Source organism: Muntiacus reevesi, chromosome 7 (assembly GCF_963930625.1).
Source record: "Muntiacus reevesi chromosome 7, mMunRee1.1, whole genome shotgun sequence".
NCBI classification, from domain to species: domain Eukaryota; kingdom Metazoa; phylum Chordata; class Mammalia; order Artiodactyla; family Cervidae; genus Muntiacus; species Muntiacus reevesi.
This window is the reverse complement of record NC_089255.1, coordinates 79934192-79957698: the sequence shown is the minus strand read 5'-3', so window position 1 is coordinate 79957698 and position 23507 is coordinate 79934192. Positions and strand designations below refer to the sequence as shown.

Below are 23507 nucleotides of genomic sequence, written 5' to 3'. Positions count from 1 at the left end.
TCTTCTCTGTAGTCTATATTTCATCCCCACTGCTCTTAGCATATTACTAGAAACCTTCTGCATATTCCATAATTATAGAATCAAGCATGATAAGGCCAAAGCAGGGGGGGAAGATGCATTTACAGAGACTGAAAAGCAAAGATTTCACAGTGCTAAACCCTTGCCATCCTGCCACTTCTGACTGCCCTCCATGGCGGCAGGCCACCACTAGCTTCTGCTCCCTTACTCATCTCTGTAAAATATAAGAATGATATATGGAATCCAGAAGTGGGCAGTACACTGAAGGACAAAGATAAAAGCTGGCTTTTCATGACACGTGTGAAAATTCACAAAGGGATTTGTATTGTATTACTCCAAGTAAACTCTGGCATTGAACAACAAAAACTCTTGATGCTTACAGCTCATGACTGTCTAGCACTAATCTGGCTCTGCTATAACAACTCTCAGGTCTGAGTATCACTATCCCTGTGGATCAGACGAGGAAATGGAGGCCTGCAGAGATTAATTTGCAAAGACTACACAGTCAAGAAGTGGCAGAGCCAGGATTTGAATCCACAGAATAAGTCTACTTGTAGGTTAGTCTTATTTCAGTCACTAACTAAAGAATATCTCTATTCCAGATCCCCAAACTTCAACTTACATCTGACTATTGCATTTCATTTGGGGCATAGCCCATGACAAAATGCCAACAGTTGTCAAAGAGCTACAATCAACAGGAATTAAACTTGAAGTATTAAAAGTGACACAAAGTGACAAGCTGAAACCCTAACTTCATTGAAAAGTCACCCTATCTTCTTTCTCCTCTTGGCTTTTTTATTCCAACTTTTTCCTTTAATTTCTTACTACCCATTGCTCTCTCCTTCATCCTTAAGACCTTAAGAAATACAGATAGAAAATCAGCTGAGTGGTATACTGAACAGACCATCACAATACTGGACTCTTGAATCAGAAATGTTGGGTGCTTGGGGACAGCTGTATCTCTAATAAACCATGTGATTTTGGCTTGGGAATTAAAAAAAATCAACTTAATTTCTTTGAACCAAAGTTTCTCATCTAAAAAAATTAGAGACTTGAACCAGATGGTTTCTAACAGCCCTTCTCACTCTAAAGCAGGATGCTGCTGTACCTTGCAATACTTGTTTTTTAAAATGAGGAAAAAACCTTTGCAATCAATTCTTACTTAAAAAATAATTTGGTCCTTTTAGGTAACTTGTTTTTAGCTTTTCCACTTGAATGGCCCTTGATTGCTTTTTCCTGAGGGAACTGTATACTCAATTATTTTGTAGTAACCTATAAGGGAAAAGAATCTGAAAAAGAATATATATATATATATGTATATATTAACTGAATCATGGCTGTACATCTGAAAATAACACTCAATGTAAATCAACTATATTTCAATTAAAAAAATAATCCAAAGGCTGGTGACCCTCAGCAGAATGAAGGGCCACCGCTCCCATGCAATACCATTCAGAGCATCGCAACTGAATCTGCTATCTAGGTATTTATCATCTTGCCGCAAGAATGTCTGCTCGAGCAGAGACATTGGTCACAGACACCAAGACATAGAGCTGGACATACACTCCCACTGGCGATGGATGGGGTGGGCACTCCCCCAAGCAGTGCGACATCTCACTCCCTGGGGGGAGCCTTCTGGGGAAGTCCACAGCTAAATCCCAAATCTGTTTCTCCAGGACTGCTTCCATCACGCCATCACCCTAGTTGCCCATGCTCACTCTCTGCACAGTAACCAAACCTCTGCAACCCTCATTCTGCTCACTGTTTCAATGGAAATGAGGCTGCTATGAAGACTTTTCAAAAACCCAGTACCCAGTAGGGCCTCAGGAATTTTGCTTTACTTCCCCTGTCCCATCTTCTCTTTAATACACTTTCCTGTGGGAGCAATCATGGAGGGTCTGCTTATTTCCAAGGACAAGGAGAAGAGTTGGACTTTACAGGTATTGCTGAAGCCCCACTTCATTGTTGTTTAACTGGCCTTTTCATTAAAAACAAACAAAAAAAACTTTGCCTTTCCAAAACTAGTGATGCCTCCATGTGAGCATACATGGATGTTGGTGATTACATACAATCCCCACGCTAAAGCCTGGGCCCTATGACCCCAGGGTCCCGGGGACCCTGAGAAACACGCAGCTGGGGAGGGAGGGCAGCGTGTTTCCAGCAGGCCTGCTCTTCCTGGCCATGGAGCGGCAGCACCAGCTGACAGAGGGGCGAGTGACTAGTCAAAGAGCAGAGTAATTAGCTGCGAGCAAAACAGTCGTGGGAGTGTGAAGTGCGGAGGAGAGGAAAAAAAAGTGACAGAAGAGCATTATCTTATTTTGCTGAAAATTGTAGCAAGGTGTTAATGCTTCAGCTGTTCCTTTGAAGTTGTGTCTAAGGGAGGGAAGGGGAGACCGGGCTTCTGGTCCTCCAGAGGCATGCAGGGCATCATTTCAGACCCACCTAGAAGGTCAGTCATGGTGTCTCAGGTGGAAACTCTAGTGAAAGGGCCAGAGTGCATCTCCGAGGCCCGCGGGGCTGTGCAGTGAGCTTATCAGTCCCCCATCCCACGCCTTCATGGGGGCAGGTTCCTAACACTCTTCTGTCCCAGCACTGCCGGCTCCGTGGCTACTGGAGGATGACAATGATGCCCCAGAAGTCGTAAGGGGCGATGAAGGAAAATACAGCTTATTCACAAAGGCTGTGCTGGAGCCGGCCAGCCCTGGTTTGCAGGATCAGACTCTGAGCATCCATCCCAAGTGTGCATTCAGGGGTGTCATGTTGGTAGCTTGAAATCAGCAACAGCGGGAGTATCTGCATCATGGGAATCAGCAAGTACTACAAACCAAGGTTCTTTTCCCCAGAAAGCCAGTTTACCAGCATATCCTGCTTCCACTGGTACATAGGAAAGGATTTCTGTCCCAAGCATACAAAGCTAAGAGTTTGGATTCTCAAGTTAGACCTGGACTTGCCAGATGAGGCTGGGGAGTTACTAACCTTTCTGACTGTGGGTTTCCTTTAACTAGGAGTAATATTAATACTATTACTTCACAGGGATGTTACATGGATTAAATTTGCTAATTCATTTAAAAGTGCTTTTTTCTAGGTCCTGGCATATTAAAGTAATAACTCCGCAAATATTACTTGTTTTTATCAATACACCACAGCAAATATACCTAGTCTAGTATTTTACGGTAGACAAACCACCTCCTGTCATGGACCCATCTTTCTAGTAACTACTATTCACAGTTCAGTGTCAGTAATGTTGCCCATTCCATCCCATTTCCTCTCACATACATATCTATTTCTCTCTCCCCATGAACTGAAGAGCCAAGAAACATGGGGAAAGACCCCTGAGCAGACAGATGGCATCTGACGATCAACAGGCTTCCTTTTGAGTAGATTAGTCCTTAGACCAGAAGCCTCTGTACCTAAGGCTGTCAAGTTACATGAAAAGTGAAAGTGAAAGTCACTCAGTCGTGTCTGACTCTCTGCGACCCCATGGACTATATGGCCCTTGGAATTCTCCAGGCCAGAATACTGGAGTGGGTAGCTGTTCCTTTCTCCATGGGATTTTCCCAACCCAGGTCTCCCTCACTGCAGATGGATTCTTTACCAACGGAGCCACCAGGAGGGCCAAGAATACTGGAGTGGGTAGCCTATCCTGTTTCCGCCGGATCTTCCCAACCCAGGAATTGAACTGGGATCTCCTGCACTGTAGGTGGATTCTTTAACAGCTGAGCTACCAGGGAAGCCCAGGCAAGTTACATAGCTTGGTTATTTTCTCCAGTTTATCAGTGACTGCTTAGACATATAGACTATTAAGTAGACAATTCACAGCAGAGACTATGGGATGGAAACAGGCCAAAGAAAGAGAAAGAGGATCACAGAGCACTTGGAGAGTGCTGCAAGGACCCAGCTGCCTTTCCGATTGCACTCAAGAGTCATTCTTGAATTGCAGTTAAGCAAAATACTTAACATTTATACTATGTGCTTGAGGAAATGAAGGTTAGTTTCAGAATAAACCCTCCCTGCCCTCGAAATAGCTAAAACAAAAAGTTCTGGATATAAATTTTGGTTTCCAGGGAAATCCAGTCATCAGAAAGGGAGCAGTTCTTGAAACTATGAGAGAAGGGGATTTTCACCACACTCTGACATCGGCACATCCACCTAGGAGGTAAGCAGTACTAAATACCATCCTGAGCACAGCCTTGCCTGTAACACTTGGTCTGAAGAACTGAAATACACCGATACTGCCATTGCTGTTTACTTTTTAAAGGGTACAAATAACCCATCCTAACTGTTTACACATTCTATCATTTGACATTCGTGAATCTATAAAAGCTCAGGTGCAGGACTGGTCCTGTTTTTGGGGGGAAAAATAGCATAAGAATATTGTCTTGGCCTTAGAAAGTCTAAGCATTAATTGCCAAAGCCTAAGAGGAACTCTTAGAAAATAACGGGTTTAAACCAAATTAACAGATTGGGGAAAAAAAAAAAAAACCCTAGCAAAAATAGCATGTGCATGTTCAAAGGAGGAAAGAAACAGTTGATTAAATCTGTTCCATCAGGAAATCTCCCCAGAGACAGAGAAATTAAATTTTCAACAGTGCTGCAGGCTTGGCAGAAGCTGGGAGGGGCGGGGAGCTCCTGGGCTCCCCTCTGTGAAGTCGGGGAACCACACTGTCCCGGCATCACGAGCGGGGCTAGCTTCTCTGAAGTCGATTTCTGACACATGCAGATGCACTTAAGAAAAAGCTTGGGAAGTCACATTCAGCCCTCCAGATTGAAACAGCAGGGGTCAAAAACAGTACTTCAAGAGTTCTGGACAGCAACTGGCTACAAATGGGAGATGCAGGAGAAGCAGGGTCACAGAACACAAAAGAAAAGAGTCTGACAGTTTGTCAAGCTGAGTGTCTCTTAACATCAGATGTTCCATGTTTCTCAGCTACTGGAGCAAGATGTTTAAAGGGGATATTTACCAGACTTCTCTGTCTGTGACGGTGACTTTATATACCCAGAGATGTAAATCCTGGGAAGGGTCCAAGCTGGTGATTCCTTCCAGCTGCTGTTGCCACATGCTGAAAGGGAGCTGTGTCCTGAGTCAGACCTTCCGTGGAGGGAACTTTCAGCATCGCCTGTAACCGAGTGCTCTTCACACGCCCCCCTACACGCCCACCCAGTTGGGGAATGTTCTCCACGCTACACCAGTGGCCCCGGACTCTCAGACCTACCTCCGCGGGGTGCAGTCGTCATGTGGGGGGATGATGACGACCTTCACTGTGACCGATGTTCTCAGGAGGTCGATCATCTGCTCGTGGCTCAGAGTGGCCACAGCCACCTTGCAGATCTCTACCAGCCGGCTGCCCTGCCTCAGCCCTGCCTGCCAGGCATAGCCGTAGGGCTCCACATCTGCCACGATGCCCTCGTAGTTGACATGGAAGCCGAGCTGTCCCAGCCCATTCCTTCGCAGAGTCATCTCCACCGATTCACAGCCTTTTGACACAAACTAGACAAAGAACACAAAAGACATCACAGTCTGATGAACCCACTAGGGTCTTAAGTGGTATGCGTGGCCAGCAGCGTTATTTCTGAATACTCTTATGCCAGCTGAAGAGCAGGCTGGTTATTTTGCCTTCACTAATCTCCATTCATTAGGCCCAAAGGAACACACTTCTTGTGTCCAAAGAACTCAATGGCTTCTCTGAAGTTACAATGAAACCTCTAACAGAGACTTACAGGGAGCTGGCAGTGAAGAAAAATGGGTGTTCTGCTACTCATTTTGCCCTTAAGACATTCAAAGCAGCAGATACTCAATCCAACAACTGTTTTCACCCGCTGAAGCCAACTGGCTGGGCTACATCATCAGTCACCACGGCAATGGGATCAGGTCACATGCAAATGAGTTCCCAACAAAGATGGACAGTCAGGGTGTCTTCCCCCACTTGTTCTGCTACTTGTCCTGCTGAAAAAAATGATGGGAAGCGAGTGTGACATAAACTCTGGCTTCCTTCCCACCATGAAGGGAGTTTTCAGAGGGCCTAATAAAACAGGACGGGCTTCTGTAACTTGGCTCTCACCTGCATGGGAAGCTTGATGAAAAAGGGACATGCACGTAAGTGGAAGGAAAATACTGACCTGAAGCCTTCTGACAATCTCTTTGATGTCATCGTTGCTAACGAAACTCTCCACGGACACACACTCGCCTCTCTCGTAGAAGACTTTGAGGCTGGCGTCGGTTGAGGTCCACCCTATCACATCTCTGCAGGAACAGTTGAAAACCACACTCTTTGTTTCCTGTTCGATGAGGACGACGAACTCATTGGAGACCCCGAGGAGGCAGTCGATCTCCATAGCCTTGTTGTAGTCCTTGGCCCGGACGGCCCACACAATGGCCCCCATGCTGCTGAGCTCAGCTCCCGGGTATGGTTTAGACTTCTCCTTCTTCTTGGAGGCCAGGGAAATGAACGGAAACTTGCCGGATGGGTCAATAGGGGTGTTGGTGACATTCTTCTCTGCCAGGTCTTTCAGGTATTCCTGGCGGGTCCGGGTCGCCATGGCCCGGAACTTCTCCGACTTATGAGCGGCATTTTCTGCATTAATCACTTTGGCCAAAAGGAAGTCCCTGAAGACATTTGACTTAGGGAAGGTGACCCCTTTGGGGATGGGAGGTCCAAAAGAAGGCACGTCTCTGGACCTGGTGACAGCCACACTACAGAGAGAAGGACCAGTGAGAAAGAGGCTGGTCAATATTTCTCAGACTCACAGCAGGAGGATAAAACACACTTTCTCAATGACAGAGACATCCTTCAAAAGGAAAATAACTGGCATCTTCCCACAAGGAACAATACACATTTCTGCTTAACACGAGCAGACTTTTCCATCAATCGTATTTAGGACTTAGGAAACAACATTTTTTCTAGGTCAAAATACCCAAAAAATTAAGGTAAAAACTTTCATTAACAGGCAGTAAATCAACCATAACTCCATGAAAAAAAAGATTTAACTGTAATATTTTTTACAAGAGACAGCATTTAAAATACTTAGTGGTTATTCCCAAGTGGGGAGGGGTGGTTACTATAACCACCTTTCAGAACAAGTGTAGGTTTTATAGTAGGGCTTCCCAGGTAGCTCAGTGGTAAAGAATGCACCTGCCAATGCAGGAGACACGGATTTGATCCCTGGGTTGGGAAGATCTCCTGGAGAAGGAAATGGCAACCCATTCCAGTATTCCTGCCTGGGAAATCACATGGACATAGAAGCCTGGTGGGCTACAGTCCATTGGGTCACAAAAGAGTCAGATACGACTTAGTGACTAAACAACACAGATTCTGGAGGAACACAAATGCAGTCCCCATTTCAGACAGGATGACCACAGAAGTCATCTTCTAATGCAAATATCCAAAGATATGTATCCAAAAAAGAGGAATGGATTAAAAAAAAATTAAACATATTGTTTTTTCCTATGTGTCAGGCCTTAAGCAACCAGATCAAAAAGCATGAGTTTATTTTATTTTTTAAATTATCTTTTATTAAATTGCTTTGGCTGCACCAAACAGCTTGCTGGATCTTAGTTCCCCAATCAGGGATTGAACCTAGGCCTCAGCAGTGAAAGTGCCAAGTCCTAACCACTGGACCACCAGGGAATTCTCCCAAAAACATAATTTTAAAATGAAACTTGATATTTGGATAAGAGAAAAGGATTATCATTTTTATGTGGTAATACCAACAGTGCTTTAAAACCATATTTTTAAATGAAGCTATTCTTTGGTCCAAATTCTCTACTTTTGGTCTTTGATTCTGACGATTGGTAAGGAAAATACATTCCTTGCCCCATTCCTTTAAGCAAGATTGAGTTAAGAAAGCCTGTTCCAGTCACTGCCTTTGCATCTATATTGCTAAAATTGGGTCCAAGACAAGGATCTACAAATATCTATACTAATCTATTATTTTTAATCTCAAAAGGAAAAAGACTTAAGTTTTTCCTAAAACAACAGGAATTAAATGAAAGTGGGGCAGTATAATGTGTTTTATATCATATTTCAAGATCTCCTTCCAGGACCTGAACAAAGTTTGAGAGGACTGGAAATGATGATTCTAACAGATCAAACATCCTCTTTTCAAATTATCCAATTATTTAAAAGTGAATCAATTATGCAACTGTACTAAGAATACAGAATCTGTTTCTCTAGAATTCTCAGAATCGAAAGGACATAATCAAAGAGCATGCAACTTTCAAATTAAACTTGCACAATTTTTTATTTCAAGGGTTTGCTCGAAGATACTTGGCTTCGCTTTTCCAAAAATGATTACTGCTTGTGAAAGTAGGATAAATAAATAAAAATCAGCATCCTCAGGAGACAAATTATATATTTTGTCAGAATATGCCACAAGATGGCCTATTTCTGAAAATGGCTTTTTACAAATTTATTAAAAAAAAGACTATATAGTTCATTTCATGACAAAGAAAGGTGGCAGGCAACATCCCATTTTCTAACTGGAGATGAGAATTCACAGAAACCTCCATCTGCACGATAGCTAATTACATCAGTATTAGAAAGGCAGTTTTTCCTGCCTAATGTGAACTGTCTGGCTTGAATGCTGACAGCTGTATAATTTTAATTTGATCTTTTTTTTTTCTTCAAGTCAAGCAGATGATGCTAAAATCCAGATTCACTTGCTTTTCTAAGAGGAATCCCAGAAGGACCCAGAAATACTTAATATCTTTCCCTTTTAAATGGACAATTTCTTCTCTTGCTAATTTCATATCATTATTCTTTCTCAAGAAACAGCAGAGATTTTATTTTAAACAAGGAGAGAAAAATGTTTAGCAGAAGGTGTTGATATGGGCACCATCCATCCACTTTCCCCTTAAATTCACGGGTTGTCTAATAGATCTATTTATTAGCTAATAGAATGTTAGACAAACATATATTGAAAAGCCACTGATAATTAGAAGACTGGAGAATGAACTATAAGGGAAAAAACCTGAACCCTTAACATATAATTATCAGTGATTCATCACGGTAGGGAGGTAAATGATACAGACACTAAAATCAGCTTTGCATCATTAGAAATAGAATCCTTACAGAAGACGAGGAAGATGATACCCTAGAATGCTCTTTTTAAACAAAGGGTTTTATGTTGGATAAATCTAACTTTCAAGGTTTTCTACAAGGTTAAAAGCTCATTAATTTAGATGCCACCAATTCTGAACTCTTGATAATAAGGTCTGTTTTAAGCTAAGTAGAAAGATTTTTTTCTTTGCCTTCATAAGAAAAGAAGCCTTTCTAGAATTTCAGTGTGCTATATATAGATACTTGAGATGAATTAATTATAAATGGCTTTCGCTATTTTTAAAAGCACATTCCAAAGAGCTTCTTGGCCACACTTAGCCTAGTATGCAATGCTGTATCTCTTGAGAAATAATACATTCTTTAAAATCATAGCCATGCCTTACATGCTCAGCACTGTCAAGGACTGGAAGGGTTATCTGCTCAAGTGGGTTATCTGGAAGACAGACAGAAGATCAAAGACTGAAAGGGTTATGGAAAGTTAGCAGTGGGTCGGGGGAGGACACTTAAGAGAAGTCAGGGTTCCTCAAACTCTTGTCAACAGAATCTCGAGTTTCATCTTAACATTCATCTTGATTTTGCATTCCACTGAAGAGTATCTATATTCATTTTAACACAAAAATCTGTTCTGTTCCCCTCATCCTGAAACCACTGAGGGACCAGAAAGGTGTTCTCTTTCACTCTGCCGTTTGACACATCCCTGAACCTCCGTCTGAACAGCTGGTACATTCTTCACTTCTCCAGGAAACAGACTCGGAGAAGTACAACAATTTGCCCAGAGCGTGTTAGAGCGAGCCGGGATGGGAATCTGAGCTTCTGGATAACCGGCAGTGTGACAAGATCACATTTACTCCCTGGGGCTATGTTTTTAAATTTCCCACTCTTTTTTTTTTTTTTTTTTAAATATTATTTTATTAGTTGGAGGCCAATCACTTTACAACATTTCAGTGGGTTTTGTCATACATTGACATGAATCAGCCATATAGTTACACGTATTCCCCATCCCGATCCCCCCTCCCACCTCCCTCCCCACCCGACTCCTCAGGGTCCTCCCAGTGCACCAGGCCCGAGCACCTGACTCATGCATCCCACCTGGGCTGGTGGTCCGTTTCACCATAGATAATATACATGCTGTTCTTTCAAAACATCCCACCCTCACGTTCTCCCCCAGAGTTCAATAGTCTGTTCTGTACTTCTGTGTCTCTTTTTCTGTTTTGCATATAGGGTTATCGCCACCATCTATCTAAATTCCGTATATATGTGTTAGTATACTGTAATGTTCTTTATCTTTCTGACTTACTTCACTCTGTATAATGGGCTCCAGTTTCATCCATCTCATTAGAACTGATTCAAATGCATTCTTTTTAACGGCTGAGTAATATTCCATGGTGTATATGTACCACAGCTTCCTTATCCATTCATCTGCTGATGGGCATCTGGGTTGCTTCCATGTCCTGGCTATTATAAACAGTGCTGCAATGAACATTGGGGTGCACGTGTCTCTTTCAGATCTGGATTCCTCAGTGTGTATGCCTAGAAGTGGTATTGCTGGGTCATATGGCAGTTCTATTTCCAGTTTTTTAAGAAATCTCCACACTGTTTTCCATAGTGGCTGTACTAGTTTGCATTCCCACCAACAGTGTAAGAGGGTTCCCTTTTCTCCACACCCTCTCCAGCATTTATTGCTTGTAGACTTTTGGATAGCAGCCATCCTGACTGGCGTGTAATGATACCTCATTGTGGCTTTGATTTGCATTTCTCTGATGATGAGTGATGTTGAGCATCTTTTCATGTGTTTGTTAGCCATCTGTATGTCTTCTTTGGAGAAATGTCTGTTTAGTTCTTTGGCCCATTTTTTGATTGGGTCATTTATTTTTCTGGTATTGAGCTTCAGGAGTTGCTTGTATATTTTTAAATTTCCCACTCTTAAAGTGTTTGCAAAAGGGACCATCTACAAGAATCACACAGCCAAAGAGATCGCCATTAGGCTGCTGCCAGTGGGCCTGGGCCTTTGCTGGCATCAAAGACCTTGGATGAAGCCACAAGCTGATACACGGGAATGTTGCAGAGACATCTAAACAGAGGTCTCAATGAAAAAGAGTGAGAAGAGTAAGACTCTTGAACTTCTGAAGCACCGTGGCAACAGCAATAAAGAACGACATTTAAAAGGAAGGGGACTTAGCATCAAAACTGTTGAGTTTAGAAGCTCAGATCAGACTGCCAGCTTGGGGAGCTTTCCAAGAAAGTAGACCCTGGCAAAGGACAGGAAAGATGAGCGGCAGAACAAATGGGCACCCACCGTCCCCTCCCTGGGGGTTCTCTACTGCGAACAGTCTTCAATCACTAACCCCTGACTATATGCCAGGACCAAGGGTGAGATGTCACAGGCTCAGTCTTCCAGAAGCTCAGATCCTGGGGTGGGGCTGCCTCTGCTGGGGTGGGCACTCTTCTGGGGAGAGTTCAGCATGCTACTGGAACACAAAAGATACTTTATCCAGTCCTGGGAGGTCAGGGGAGCCCTCCCAGGGAAAAGAGCAGGCATTCCTGGGTGAAGGCGGGCCAGGGTGTGTGTGAGAAGAGGCACTCTTGCCCAGAGAGTGGCATGTGCAGAGAGGAAGGACTGATACGTAGCTCCACGATGGGGGGTGAGGGGCAGGGGTGGGAGGACTGGGAGAGGGGCCAGCGGACGCTGAGGGATGGGAGAGGCCAGACCTGAAGGACTCCACGCAGTAGGCTATGCCAGCGAGTCTCAACACTGCCTAAATGGTTTTCAGCACCAAGAGTGACATTTTCAGAATCTTGTCGTAGAAAGGTCAGCCACACGAGACAAGAAGGATTCTGATTAATGATGGCTGGGAACAGACTTTCTGAAAGAATTTCACCACTTGATCCACTCTGATTTTTCTTTTGTGAGACACAGTTGATTTTTCAACTGTGAGACACACAGCTGAAGCTGACGTATTTGTTTATTTTTATTTAAGAGAAGGAAAGAAGAAAGGCATGGTCATTTAATGTGCATATACCACACTCCCTGCCTACACCAGATACTTAGGGGATTTTTAGGTAGGGGTCAAGCAGTCTTCTACTGCACAGAAAGGGAAATTTAAGATCTGAAATGTTTAACAGTCTGGTTTGGTTCAAAGTGCTTTCTGCACTACATCATACTGACTCATTTCAACATTTACTACATCTTAACCACTGAATATGGAAATCTTCCTGAGAGGAATAATATATATATATATCTACTTCCTAACCTGACCACAATTTAACATGTTTTGAAGATGAGTATTTATTAAAACTACTTATTACAACACTCATTTTAAAGTTAACAATAATTCTTTAATTTCATCAAAAAGCAACTTTCAACTGTTAAAGATGTCCTAAAATTTTTAAAGAGTCTGGCTGAAATGGATCCAAATAAGGCTCATACATTACAATTAATTAATTTTATCTTAAAATTCTGAATTCTGTTAATGCTCCTCTACTTTTCTCACTTCACTGCCCTTTTATTTCTAGCAATTCATTTGTTGAAGAAACTGGGCTATGTGTTCCAGAGTTGTCCAGAGCCTGAATTTTCCTGAATAAAAATATGTTCTGTGGTCTTTTATATTTCTTACAACTTGGCTTCTCTAGATGTTTGATCAAATTCACATTCAATTTTGGAAAGAGGGGTAAGACTGATTCCTAGATGGGGTTGTGTTCTTCCATTACGAGACACACATTTGTCTCTTTTTATATTTGCAGCCTTTGATGATCAATGCCTAGATCCATCCATTCATTAGCTGTTTAAAAAAATGGTCATAAAATTTCTGCACTGTGTTTTTATAAATTGAGGCCCTTGGGGTAAATGGCGTACATTTGGTTGTTTGGTACCAAGTCAAATGACCTTGGATGGCTATGCTTATTAAATCTGTACATTAAACATGACTCATTTTTCTGTATCTCCCTTTATCAGTCATCACTTATTGATGCTTTCAGTACATCCTTGCCACTAAATGGTTCATCTTTTTGATTTGTTGCTTCTAATCTATTCTGTCAACTGAAATCAGCCAATTAAGCTCTTTGTAATGATACAAGTGAACAGAGACCAGAGGGCTCTCTTATCAGGTATGGTGATAAGCTTTAGTACTCAGACTTGGTGATTAATTTGAGTTCTTGGCTACGTCTACTATTCAAGGTTAACTAGACTCTGGAATTAACTTGGATTAGTCAGATTTTCCTGTATAAACATTCTATTATAGTTCCCAGGGTGATACAGCACACATTATTTCAGAGTCTCATTTCCATGTTCACTATAGGGACTGTTTTTTTCCTCTCTGCTCCCCTGTTGAATCCTAGAGCCTAGAATACTGCCTAGCATATTTTGATTAGGGCTGCAAAGAACTAGTAAAAAATAAATGAGTAACAATAAACTCTTAAGTTTGCACTTTTGTATATAAATTACTTTGCATGTTGACAATGAGCGAGTTGTCCTAAAAGTCTATTTATATAGTGTTGTCTGAAGGCCTAGGACTTCAAGGACCTCTATAGCCCACTAATCTCTCCAACAACACAGCCTTCTTACTGTACTTACCAGTGTCCGTCCTGTGTTTATGTGTCCATCTGTACCGCTATCCACCCCCTGACTCACAGAATTATTTCTAATTTGCCACTGAATTCCACCATCTGTGCTACACAACATACACTGAATCTTATTTTCCCAGCTAAACGTTCTTTGTATCTTTAGCCTGTATTGACCCCACAGCTCTCTACACAATTACAGCAAGACACTCCTTTGAGGAACTAACTGTCCACACTCTCTGGGCACCAAGTATATGTCAGTGAATAAATGTTGAGTGTTCACAGTGGAGAAAGCTGGGAACAAGAGACTTTAAATGAGGAAAAGCATTTGAATAGTCTAACTACATCTCTTACAGATAAAATTAAAAGTAGATTTAAATAAAATTTGTATAAATTAAATGTATCACTAAGCTTTCCCACCAGAATCTCCCTAATGAAAGAGGTCTATGAATTCATATCCCTAGTAGTTTGGGGGAGGGACTGGAGTATGAGAAAAACCCACATGTATGAAAACTCTTTGAAGACCCACATTTTATCTTAAAATTGGTACAAATTTTCCACTCTACTTCCTAATACGTTTTCATGAGAAAATAAACCTTCACATCCCTTTCCCAAGCGTTAAAGACTACAAGTGAGGTACCCTAGTTATCCTGGGCCTATAAACATCTGGCATCACCACATACCCCAGGAAACATGTCTACCTGAATTTGAGAAGGACTGAGAAAAACCCAGGTACCCAAAGTTTTTAATAGGAAAAGATCACTAGTATAGTTCCAAAATTCACAGTGTACTGGGTTTTCAAGCAAGCTTGGCAACTAGGGAATTCCGGACGAGCCCGCGTCTTGTGAGCTGGGGAGTCCAGTGTGCTCCTGCAAAGGCATCCAGCCAGCATCACAAGGCGGGCTAATGACATGTGGTCTCCAGGAAAGAGGTTAAAAATGAGGGAGAGGAAAAAAAGAGCAAGCAAAAATCATGATTTTCAGGCTGGGGAGGAGAGTTTGAAAAGAATAAAATACATATCACTTCCTCCACCAGTCAAGTATTGAAGAAGGCTCAGACATCTTTCCTCCTTATTATCAGTGTATTTAGACTTGCCCCGGACATACTTCCAGTGGCTATTAAGCACTGAAAATGTGGCTGGAATGGTCAAGGAGTGTTAAATCATACTAAATTTTAAAAACTGTCACTTGATTCAGTTTTCCAAAAGTCTTTTAAAAGTATGCTTGGAATAAGCTATCATGAATGTACTTTTCCAACTGCAATTTTTATGAAATCTAAATACATATTATTTCCAATGAAAATTGAGCATCCTAACTGAGGTGAGCTGTAAATCAAAAATTCACTTGAGATTTGTCTTGACCCAAAAATATGTAAGATTTCTCAATGATTTTTAAAATTTAAAAATTATATGTTGAAATTATAATATTTGGATATCACAGGTAAATAATATATATTATTGGGTCAAAATACAGTCCATGGGGTCACAAAGAGTTGGACATGACTGAGGGACTTTCACTTTACATTGGGCAAAAACCTACTGGTAAAATTAATTTTACCTATTTCTTGTTACTTTAAAAAATATGGCTATTGGAAAATATAAAATGAATATGTGACTTGCACTATATTTCTACTGGACAGTGATTTACTAAGACAAAGACCTTTAAAAGAAGAATCTCTTTTTAAAAGAAAGTACATAGCTTTCCATTCCCCAAACATCCTAGAGATGATTCAAAACAGGATTTAGCTTTCTATCCACAAAGTCACATGAAATCCTTTGCAGGAATCCAGTACACAGCACATTTCCATTGCTTGGGTGTAATTTCTAAACTCAGTTATCCACCCCAATTACAGTCAAATGTTCTACATTAATTCTTTCCTTCTACACCTAACTAACGCAGCTTTTGGAGACCATATTCTTGCTAAGAGGCTTCAGATCTAGGCTTCCTTTGCTTGAGTTTCCATCCACTGAGCCTAGGAAACTACAGACCTCCCTGGTTTGGGGTTTTCACATAGACTTGGCATCTGAGAAATTCAGGAACAGCCTGCAGGTTGGCAGTAGGGGCAGCAAAGACCCTATTTCACATGGCATGGAGTGAGGCAGCAGGGCCGAGTGGTTAAGAAAGACTCTAAAATTATACTTGGTGCATTCAAACCTACACTCTGCCCAGTACCAGCTGACCTCAGGCAAGTTACCTATCCCCATGCACTTATGTTTTCTCATCTGAAAATGGGGATTAAAACAGCACCCACCTCCTGAAAGTGTTAGTCGTTCAGTCGGGTCCGACTCTATGTGACCCCATGGACTGCAGCCCGCCAGGCTCCTCTGTCCATGTGATTTCCCAGACAAGAATACTGGAGTGGTTTGCCATTTCCTCCTCCAGGGTATCTTCTTGACCCAGGGATCGAACCTGGGTCTACTACATGGCAGGTAGACTCTTTATGGTCTGAGCCACCAGGGAAGCCAACTCACAGGTTTTAAAAATGGAGTGAGGCAATGATACAAATAAGATACCTAAACTAGAGCTGGGCTTATAACAGGAGCTCATCAGACGTAGTTACTGTGGAATGGGCAGGGATGATGGCAGTCAATAGGAGTAACCTTAACTTGTTCTGTTCCCTGAACTTGCTTGTTCTCCTATAATTAACCTGCCTTACCCCTAGGATTAGACAGTTGTAGATTTCACAACAAACCAATTAGCAGCCTAGGTTGGCCACTTTCTGTATAGATGGCTACATTAAATAAAAAACAACTATTCAAAATTAACAAAGCCCTGTCTCCCAAATTTCAGGGATGGAAAAATACAACAAACTTTCATATTCTAAAAGGACAGATTCCTCTTAGGACATCTTACTCATGCTAGAACATCCTCAAAACATCTTGGCATGACACTCATGTCAATCCAGCATCACAGGTTCTTACTCTCTTCAACACTAATCCCCTCCAGGATTCCTGCAGAGGCCAGGTAGATCTTGAATTCTGTAACTCATAAGACTACATCAGTAAGGGACATGGAAACAATTCCACCAAACACAAAGTCTCTAAGACTGAAGTCAGAAATGTTACAGTGAATCAAATCAATCTGAAGCAAAGGTTTGGGTTTTTTTAAATAATTGCAATAATTTAAAAAAAACTAAACTTCTCTTTCCTACTTATTTGGCTTCCCTTGTGGCTCAGCTGGTAAAGAATCTGCCTACAAAGTGGGAGACCTGGGTTCGATCCCTGGGTTGGGAAGACCCCCTGGAGAAGGGGGAGGCTACCCACTCCAGCATTCTGGCCTGGAGAATACCATGGACTGTCTAGTCCACAGTCCATGGGGTTCCAAACAGTTGGACATGACAGAGCGACTTTCACTTTCACCATTCCCTACTTATTATGATTATTCTTCTCTGCTTTTGCCATGGCAAAAGCAAAATATAATTAGCAGAATGAGTAATTAGCTGGTGGCCAGATGGTGTGGATGAAGGACACCACCTAAGGAGGAGGTGTGAATGCAAACAGCAGGTGTCTAACCAACATGTTTAGGGAATGTCAGTGCACCAGGTTACATCATCCTGTGAATCTGGCCATCCGCACGCACAGTTTAAAGGCAAAAATAAATAGCGATAGACTTCCCATCGCCACTTCCGAAAGAAAAGCTGGAGGGGCCTTCGATGTGACCACCCGCCAACGCCCATCCAGTCACCTATGGAGTCATTACCTGTAACAGACACTGTCAGTGCAGGGGTTGTGAACCCTGACAATGACGAAAACATGCTGAAAGTGGGATCGTATGTTTTTTGGGCTGAATGGCTGTGCTCCGGGCTCTTGGAAAACAATCGTTACAATATCATTTCCAATGTGCCGCTTCCGTAGGAGCTAAAAGAAAACAAGCAAACAACATAAATGACGACGCTCTGCTTTTTCCTCTTCGATTCCCTTAGGTAACTGTATTTAAAACATTCATTATTAATCAGTGCATATTAGGGGAGGAAATCTACACAGTTATTGTCATTATTTTAGCGTGTCTTATCATTTCCTCTAAGGAAGACTATGGAAATGAATATTCAGAAATTTGCATAAAATACATAGTCCATTCAAACAGATCTAACCAATCTCTAGCATATTACGCCAAGTCCCAGCATCTCCAAATCCTCAGTTTCCATAACAACAGTTTTGTTCCATTTTCGTATAAGAAAGAAACTTGCCATGGGGAAGATTTTTTTAAAAGATGAGAATTGCTGAAGTAATTACAACATAATTTATGTTCTGATTCAATTAGCTTATTTAAAGAAATGGGGCTAAGGTGTTTTCTGATAATACTTTTTGTGGCACAAGCTGGGGATGCAGAAATTAATAATATTTCAGAATGTTCTAACAGTTTTATAGCAGGTTAAATTTCAAGTTTAAATAACTGCTTTAATTACAGTGAAAGCTGTTTAAGACCACCTTCTGTTTCACATTAAAAGGTGTTTAGGGAAGGTGGTTTTCAATTTCAGACCCTCCGAATGAATCATCCCAGGTCAGTGCCTCTCTGGGAGGGGTCCTTAAGCAGTTTAGCTCAATCATCTGAAGAAAAACTGAACAAAATTTGTATTACTCATATTTATTACATGGCGCCTCCTACCAGGAGGAGAACAACTAAACACGGCCTTTACATAAACTATTCATTAGAGACAAATTTATATTTATAAATCCTAAAGAAAAATTTCTCCAGTGACTTTAACTTACACAGATTACATACCAGTAAAATCAACGATCAAGTACTGGCCGCTGGCCAATACTGGAGAAACAACAGCATTAGATTAGGGTTGAGAATTGGGAGTTAGGAAGTTCGTGAAATGTAGTTTTAACCTTAGGAATTTTAAAGCATCCCAAATTATCTTCTAATGAGGCTGTCTACTTCATTTCTAAACATGCTATATTATCAGATGTGACATAAATAAAGGCGACTCCCTATTGATTGCTAAATAAAATATACCTGTTATCAAAGATTATTAATCCATTCAGGATCTTGAACACATCTAACTCAAATACATCTATCTTTGTATATGCCATTCCTGCATGGATGTCATTACTTTTTGATGCATTGTCATCCTTCCTTCAAAATATGGCTTGATATGTAATCTTACTTACTAAAGGACCCACACAGAAATAAATCCATCTATCCATCTTGCAACATATATAATGAAAAAAAGACAGTGTTTATAAATCAATACCTGCAAAAAGATTTTAAGACCTTCTTTCTGGTTTTTCTAATCATAATGTAATCTATGTAGATTACAATAAATTCTTTAACTAGAGAATTAAAATTTATTAATATGCAGAATACCAATTATTTCTTTCATTCTGATTTAGGATCATAATACTTTTGCTTTGATTGGACCCCAAATTAAACAATTTAGATAGCTGTCCACTTCGATGCCAACTAACTCAGCTCAGCACTTTAACTTACTTAGCTGGATATAAACAACTGAATCTTGTTACTGAATGTTTCACCCCCACTCTCCCATGTTACTTTTCTCTGCTGAGTGTTGGTTAGTCCCTAAGTCGCGTCCGACTCTGCGACCCCATGAACTGTAGTCCTCCAGGCTCCTCTGCCGATGAGATTTTCCAGACAAGAATATTGGCGTGCTAGTTCCTTTTCCAGGGGATCATCGTGACCCAGGGATGGAACTTGCATCTCCTGCACGGGCAGGTGGATTCTTTACCACTGAGCCACTTAGGAAGCCCTTCTCCATTGAGTAATCAGGTAGAATAAGGCTTCATCTTCCCTTTGAAGATCATTTGCTAATGTTTTTAAAATCTCTCTACTGTCTGGTCAGAATGAGTTCAGTATATTTTTCTTAGCATGGTATTTTCCTCTAAGAAATCTAGAATTTGGAATGTGCATAAAATAGTCAACAAATTCCAGATCAGGGAATTTATCTTAAAATGGGTTTATTTCAGATTTATAGCTGACTCACTGCTTTGTTTCCTACTCTTGATTACTTTGGGAATCAAGAGAGGTAAAATTTTGTTACTGACATGTGTGATGTAATCAAACTGAAGTGACGACGTGTTAGATTTGAAGAGGATGTGATTCATTCTGCAGCTGGCCTGTGTTCTGTCAGAACAACAATTGACAATAACGAAATCTATGTCTGTTTTAAGGTCAGGAGTGACTTAAGACTGCTGTGTTTATAAGAGCTATTGAAAGTAGAGTCTGTTAGTTCTCTGGGTCTTTTAAGTTTCAGTTTGGTATCATTTGTTTTAAAACATTTCTAAAACCAACTACCACCACATACTCTTTAAAACAATACTGCCAGTTTCCATCTTGCTCTGTAACCATCTGCCATTTCTTAGTTTTCACATTTTATCATCTCACTGATTACATTTTAGTAATAGGCATTGTGCTTTCAGATCTTTTTAAAAGAAATCTGTATATGAGGTACACAAATGCAATTGTTACTCATGCCGTTTTCTGAAGGATATGTTAAAAAAAAAATTTCTCTGAGATCCCAGATTTGACATTTATTTTGAATTTTCTCCAAGTAAGTAGAGGAAACCTCCTTTGAAATCTGAAATGAAACATCAGAACTTTCCTGCCTTGTACACTGGCCTCTTGAGATGAAACTTCACCCACTCATATGTGCTCTCTGTAACCCTGCAGAGTCATCTAATCACCATGACTTCAACTTGTTCTTTTCAGATTTCAGGAAAACCTCAATCCTCCTGGGTGAAAAGCAAATGATTAATTCACAAAGCCATCCAGCTGGCTGTTAACCTAGAATTTGTGTCTCTTCATTTGTTTTCAGCTCATTTGCTATTACTTCCACACAAAGTACAAAGCTTCCTGCTGCGGTGACAGGTGCAACATTAAATTCTGGTTTAAGATTTTACAAACTTGCCACTTAGGCTTCTGGGGGAAATGAAACAAGGGTGAAAACACACAGAGAAAACACGGGGATCTCTTACCTGTTGCTTGTTGTTCGGTGTGTATGGCAACATGGTAGAAACATGGAACATGATCTCATAGTCTTTGTATGTTGTGTACAGAGAATGGGTTCCAGTGGAGTCAGCTACAGTAAAAAAAAAAAAAAAAAAGAGAGAGAGAGAGACAATTGTAAGAATAGGAAAAATAGCTCATTTAAGAGAGACATCTCAAGGGGCGGGGGGGGGGGGGGGGGGGCCAGGAAATGGTTTAGGATGAAAAGATCCTAGATAAGATCTGGTATAGGGGTTTTTACCCATCGTTTATACCTGATCCCCCTTTGGCAGTCTAGTGAGGCCTATGGATTCCTTCTTAGAAAAATATTTGTAAATGCATAGGTATAATAAAATATGGGCTTCCCAGGTGGGCTCAGTGGTAAAGAATCTGTCTGCCAATGTGGCAGACATGGGTTCGATGCCTGGGTGGGGAAGATTCTCTGGAGAAGGAAATGGCAACACATCCCAGTATTCTTGCCTGCAAAATCCCATGGACAGAGGAGCCTGGTGGGCTACTGTCCACTGGGTCACAAAAGAGTCGGACACAGCTTAGCAACTAAACAACAACAACAAAGACAAAATATATAAATTTCAACAGAAATCAATGGATTAAAAAATACTGCTATCAAAAATAATTTTAAAATGATGTCATAGCATAAGATTTCTGCAACAAGTTTTAGCAGCAGGTTTAATAACTACTATAATTTTGACCTAGTGAAGTGCATAAGCAGTATCTTGAGATACCTCCAACAACAACATGATATGAAAATACCTATACTTTCGGTTGGTAAAATCACAGGTGGAGCCTATACTGCTGTGATTTGCTGCCTAGATTCATAATTGAAGGTAATGCTAAATTTCAACTAGAGATCAGTGAAAATAAATGTAAAATTATTTCCCACCCAAGTTCACAGACCCCTGAATTCTGTCCACAAACTTCAAGTCCAATACTTTTCACTCAAGCAAGAGAACCATTATTTTCTTCTTAACAAATAGATGGAAACTTAACAAGATTGTAACACTGAAAAACAAAGGTATTATAGCGATGTCTAACAGTTCAAGTGGAAAATTCTGAAAGAGATGGGAATACCAGACCACCTGACCTGCCTCTTGAGAAACCTGTATGCAGGTCAGGAAGCAACAGTTAGAACTGGACATGGAACAACAGACTGGTTCCAAATAGGAAAAGGAGTACATCAAGGCTGTATACTGTCACCCTGCTTATTTAACTTCTATGCAGAGTACATCATGAGAAACACTGGGCTGGAAGAAGCACAAGCTGGAATAATCAAGATTGTGAGGAGAAATATCAATAACCTCAGATATGCAGATGACACCACCCTTATGGCAGAAAGTGAAGAAGAACTAAAGAGCCTCTGGATGAAAGTGAAAGAGGAGAGTGAAAAAGTTGGCTTAAAGCTCAACATTCAGAAAACTAATATCATGGCATCCAGTCCTATCACTTTATGGCAAATAGATGGGGAAACAGTGGAAACAGTGACAGACTTTATTTTTCTGGGCTCCAAAATCACTGCAGATGGTGACTGCAGCCATGAAATTAAAAGACGCTTACTCCTTGGAAGGAAAGTTATGACTAACCTAGACAGCATATTAAAAAGCAGAAACATTACTCTGCCAACAAAGGTCCGTCTAGTCAAGGCTATGGTTTTTCCAGTGGTCATGTATGGATGTGAGAGCTGGACTATAAAGAAAGCTGAGCACCAAAGAATTGATGCTTTTGAACTGTGGTGTTGGAGAAGACTCTTGAGAGTCTCTTGGATCCAACTAGTCCATCCTAAAGGAGATCAGTCCTGGGTGTTCATTGGAAGGACTGATGTTGAAGCTGAAGCTCCAATACTTTGGCCACCTGATGTGAATAGCTGACTCATTGGAAAAGACCCTGATGCTGGGAAAGATTGAGGGCAAGAGGAGAAGGGGACAACAGAGGATGAGATGGTTGGATGGCATCACCGACCTGATGGACATGGGTTTGGGTGGACTCCGGGAGTTGGTGATGGACAGGGAGGCCTGGCGTGCTGCAGTTCATGGGGTCGCAAAGAGTCGGGACACGACTGAGCGACTGAACTGCACAGTTTAAGACTACATGTGTCTGCGCTCACTTTCCTCATGAAAAAAAAAAAAACAACTTTGACCTCCTTGACTGTTGACAAATCAATGTGTCCGTAAACACTTGGAAACCAAAGAGAATTATTAACTGTCCAGTTGAAGGGAAGTCTCTTTAGCCTTAAAGGACTTGGACTTACAGGCAGCAAAATGAACGGAAGTGCATTCATTCTGGGTAAACTCAATCCTTCATCAACCACGCTGTTGAGGAGCATGTTAGAGAATGACGCAGCAAGTCAAAGCCTCTGGCATGTAGCATAAAGCAGCAGTTCTCAAACTGGAGTGTGCTTGGAGTCACCTGGGGAGCTGCTTAAAAGGCAGCTTCCCATCCCCCATGCCCAGAAATACTGCTCTGTAGGTGTGGGGCTGGGCAGAATGATCTATTTTAATAAACACCCTTAGGGGACTCTAATGCAGTAGCTGCACTGCCCTTAGGCACTGTTCCAAGAATAGACCATAACAGCAGTTTGCAGAGATTTGCTAAGATATTCTAGGGCCCTTAGTTTCAACCCTGAGCTTCTTAGAGGATCTTAATTTTGAAGAGGGCATAAAATGCCAACGGTTTTAAAATCAAGATAAATGTAGAATAAAGCAAGGACTACTTTTGAAAAACTGCAAAAATACGCACCAAAACATAACTCCCCAAGAAAAATATCTTCTAAATGTTAATGACCACTACCACAAAAAAACTACAAATTAATTACAATAAATCACTGACCAGCTTAAGACAGGTCTTGAGTATGAAGAAGGTATCCATTGTTAAAGACTCTTGTATAAATAGCTCCAGAGCTGAGAGGCACATTTTA

The 23507-nt window shown here is 41.2% G+C and overlaps 1 protein-coding gene and 1 non-coding gene across 12 annotated transcripts in view; both read right to left on the bottom strand.

The window, feature by feature from the left end:
* SIPA1L1 (signal induced proliferation associated 1 like 1) overlaps positions 1 to 23507 on the bottom strand; it is a 373204-nt gene that overhangs the window by 63528 nt on the left and 286169 nt on the right. For all 11 annotated transcript variants that reach the window (XM_065940374.1, XM_065940373.1, XM_065940380.1 and 8 more), the window contains 4 exons: positions 20566 to 20669; positions 17330 to 17487; positions 6136 to 6709; positions 5232 to 5506 (listed from right to left, as the gene is read on the bottom strand). In XM_065940374.1, the coding sequence (XP_065796446.1) occupies positions 5232 to 5506; positions 6136 to 6709; positions 17330 to 17487; positions 20566 to 20669 (1111 nt within the window). The remainder of the gene's footprint in view (positions 1 to 5231; positions 5507 to 6135; positions 6710 to 17329; positions 17488 to 20565; positions 20670 to 23507) is intronic.
* On the bottom strand, positions 7572 to 7643 carry TRNAE-UUC (transfer RNA glutamic acid (anticodon UUC)). The gene has a single exon. It is a non-coding gene; the product is annotated as a tRNA-Glu (tRNA).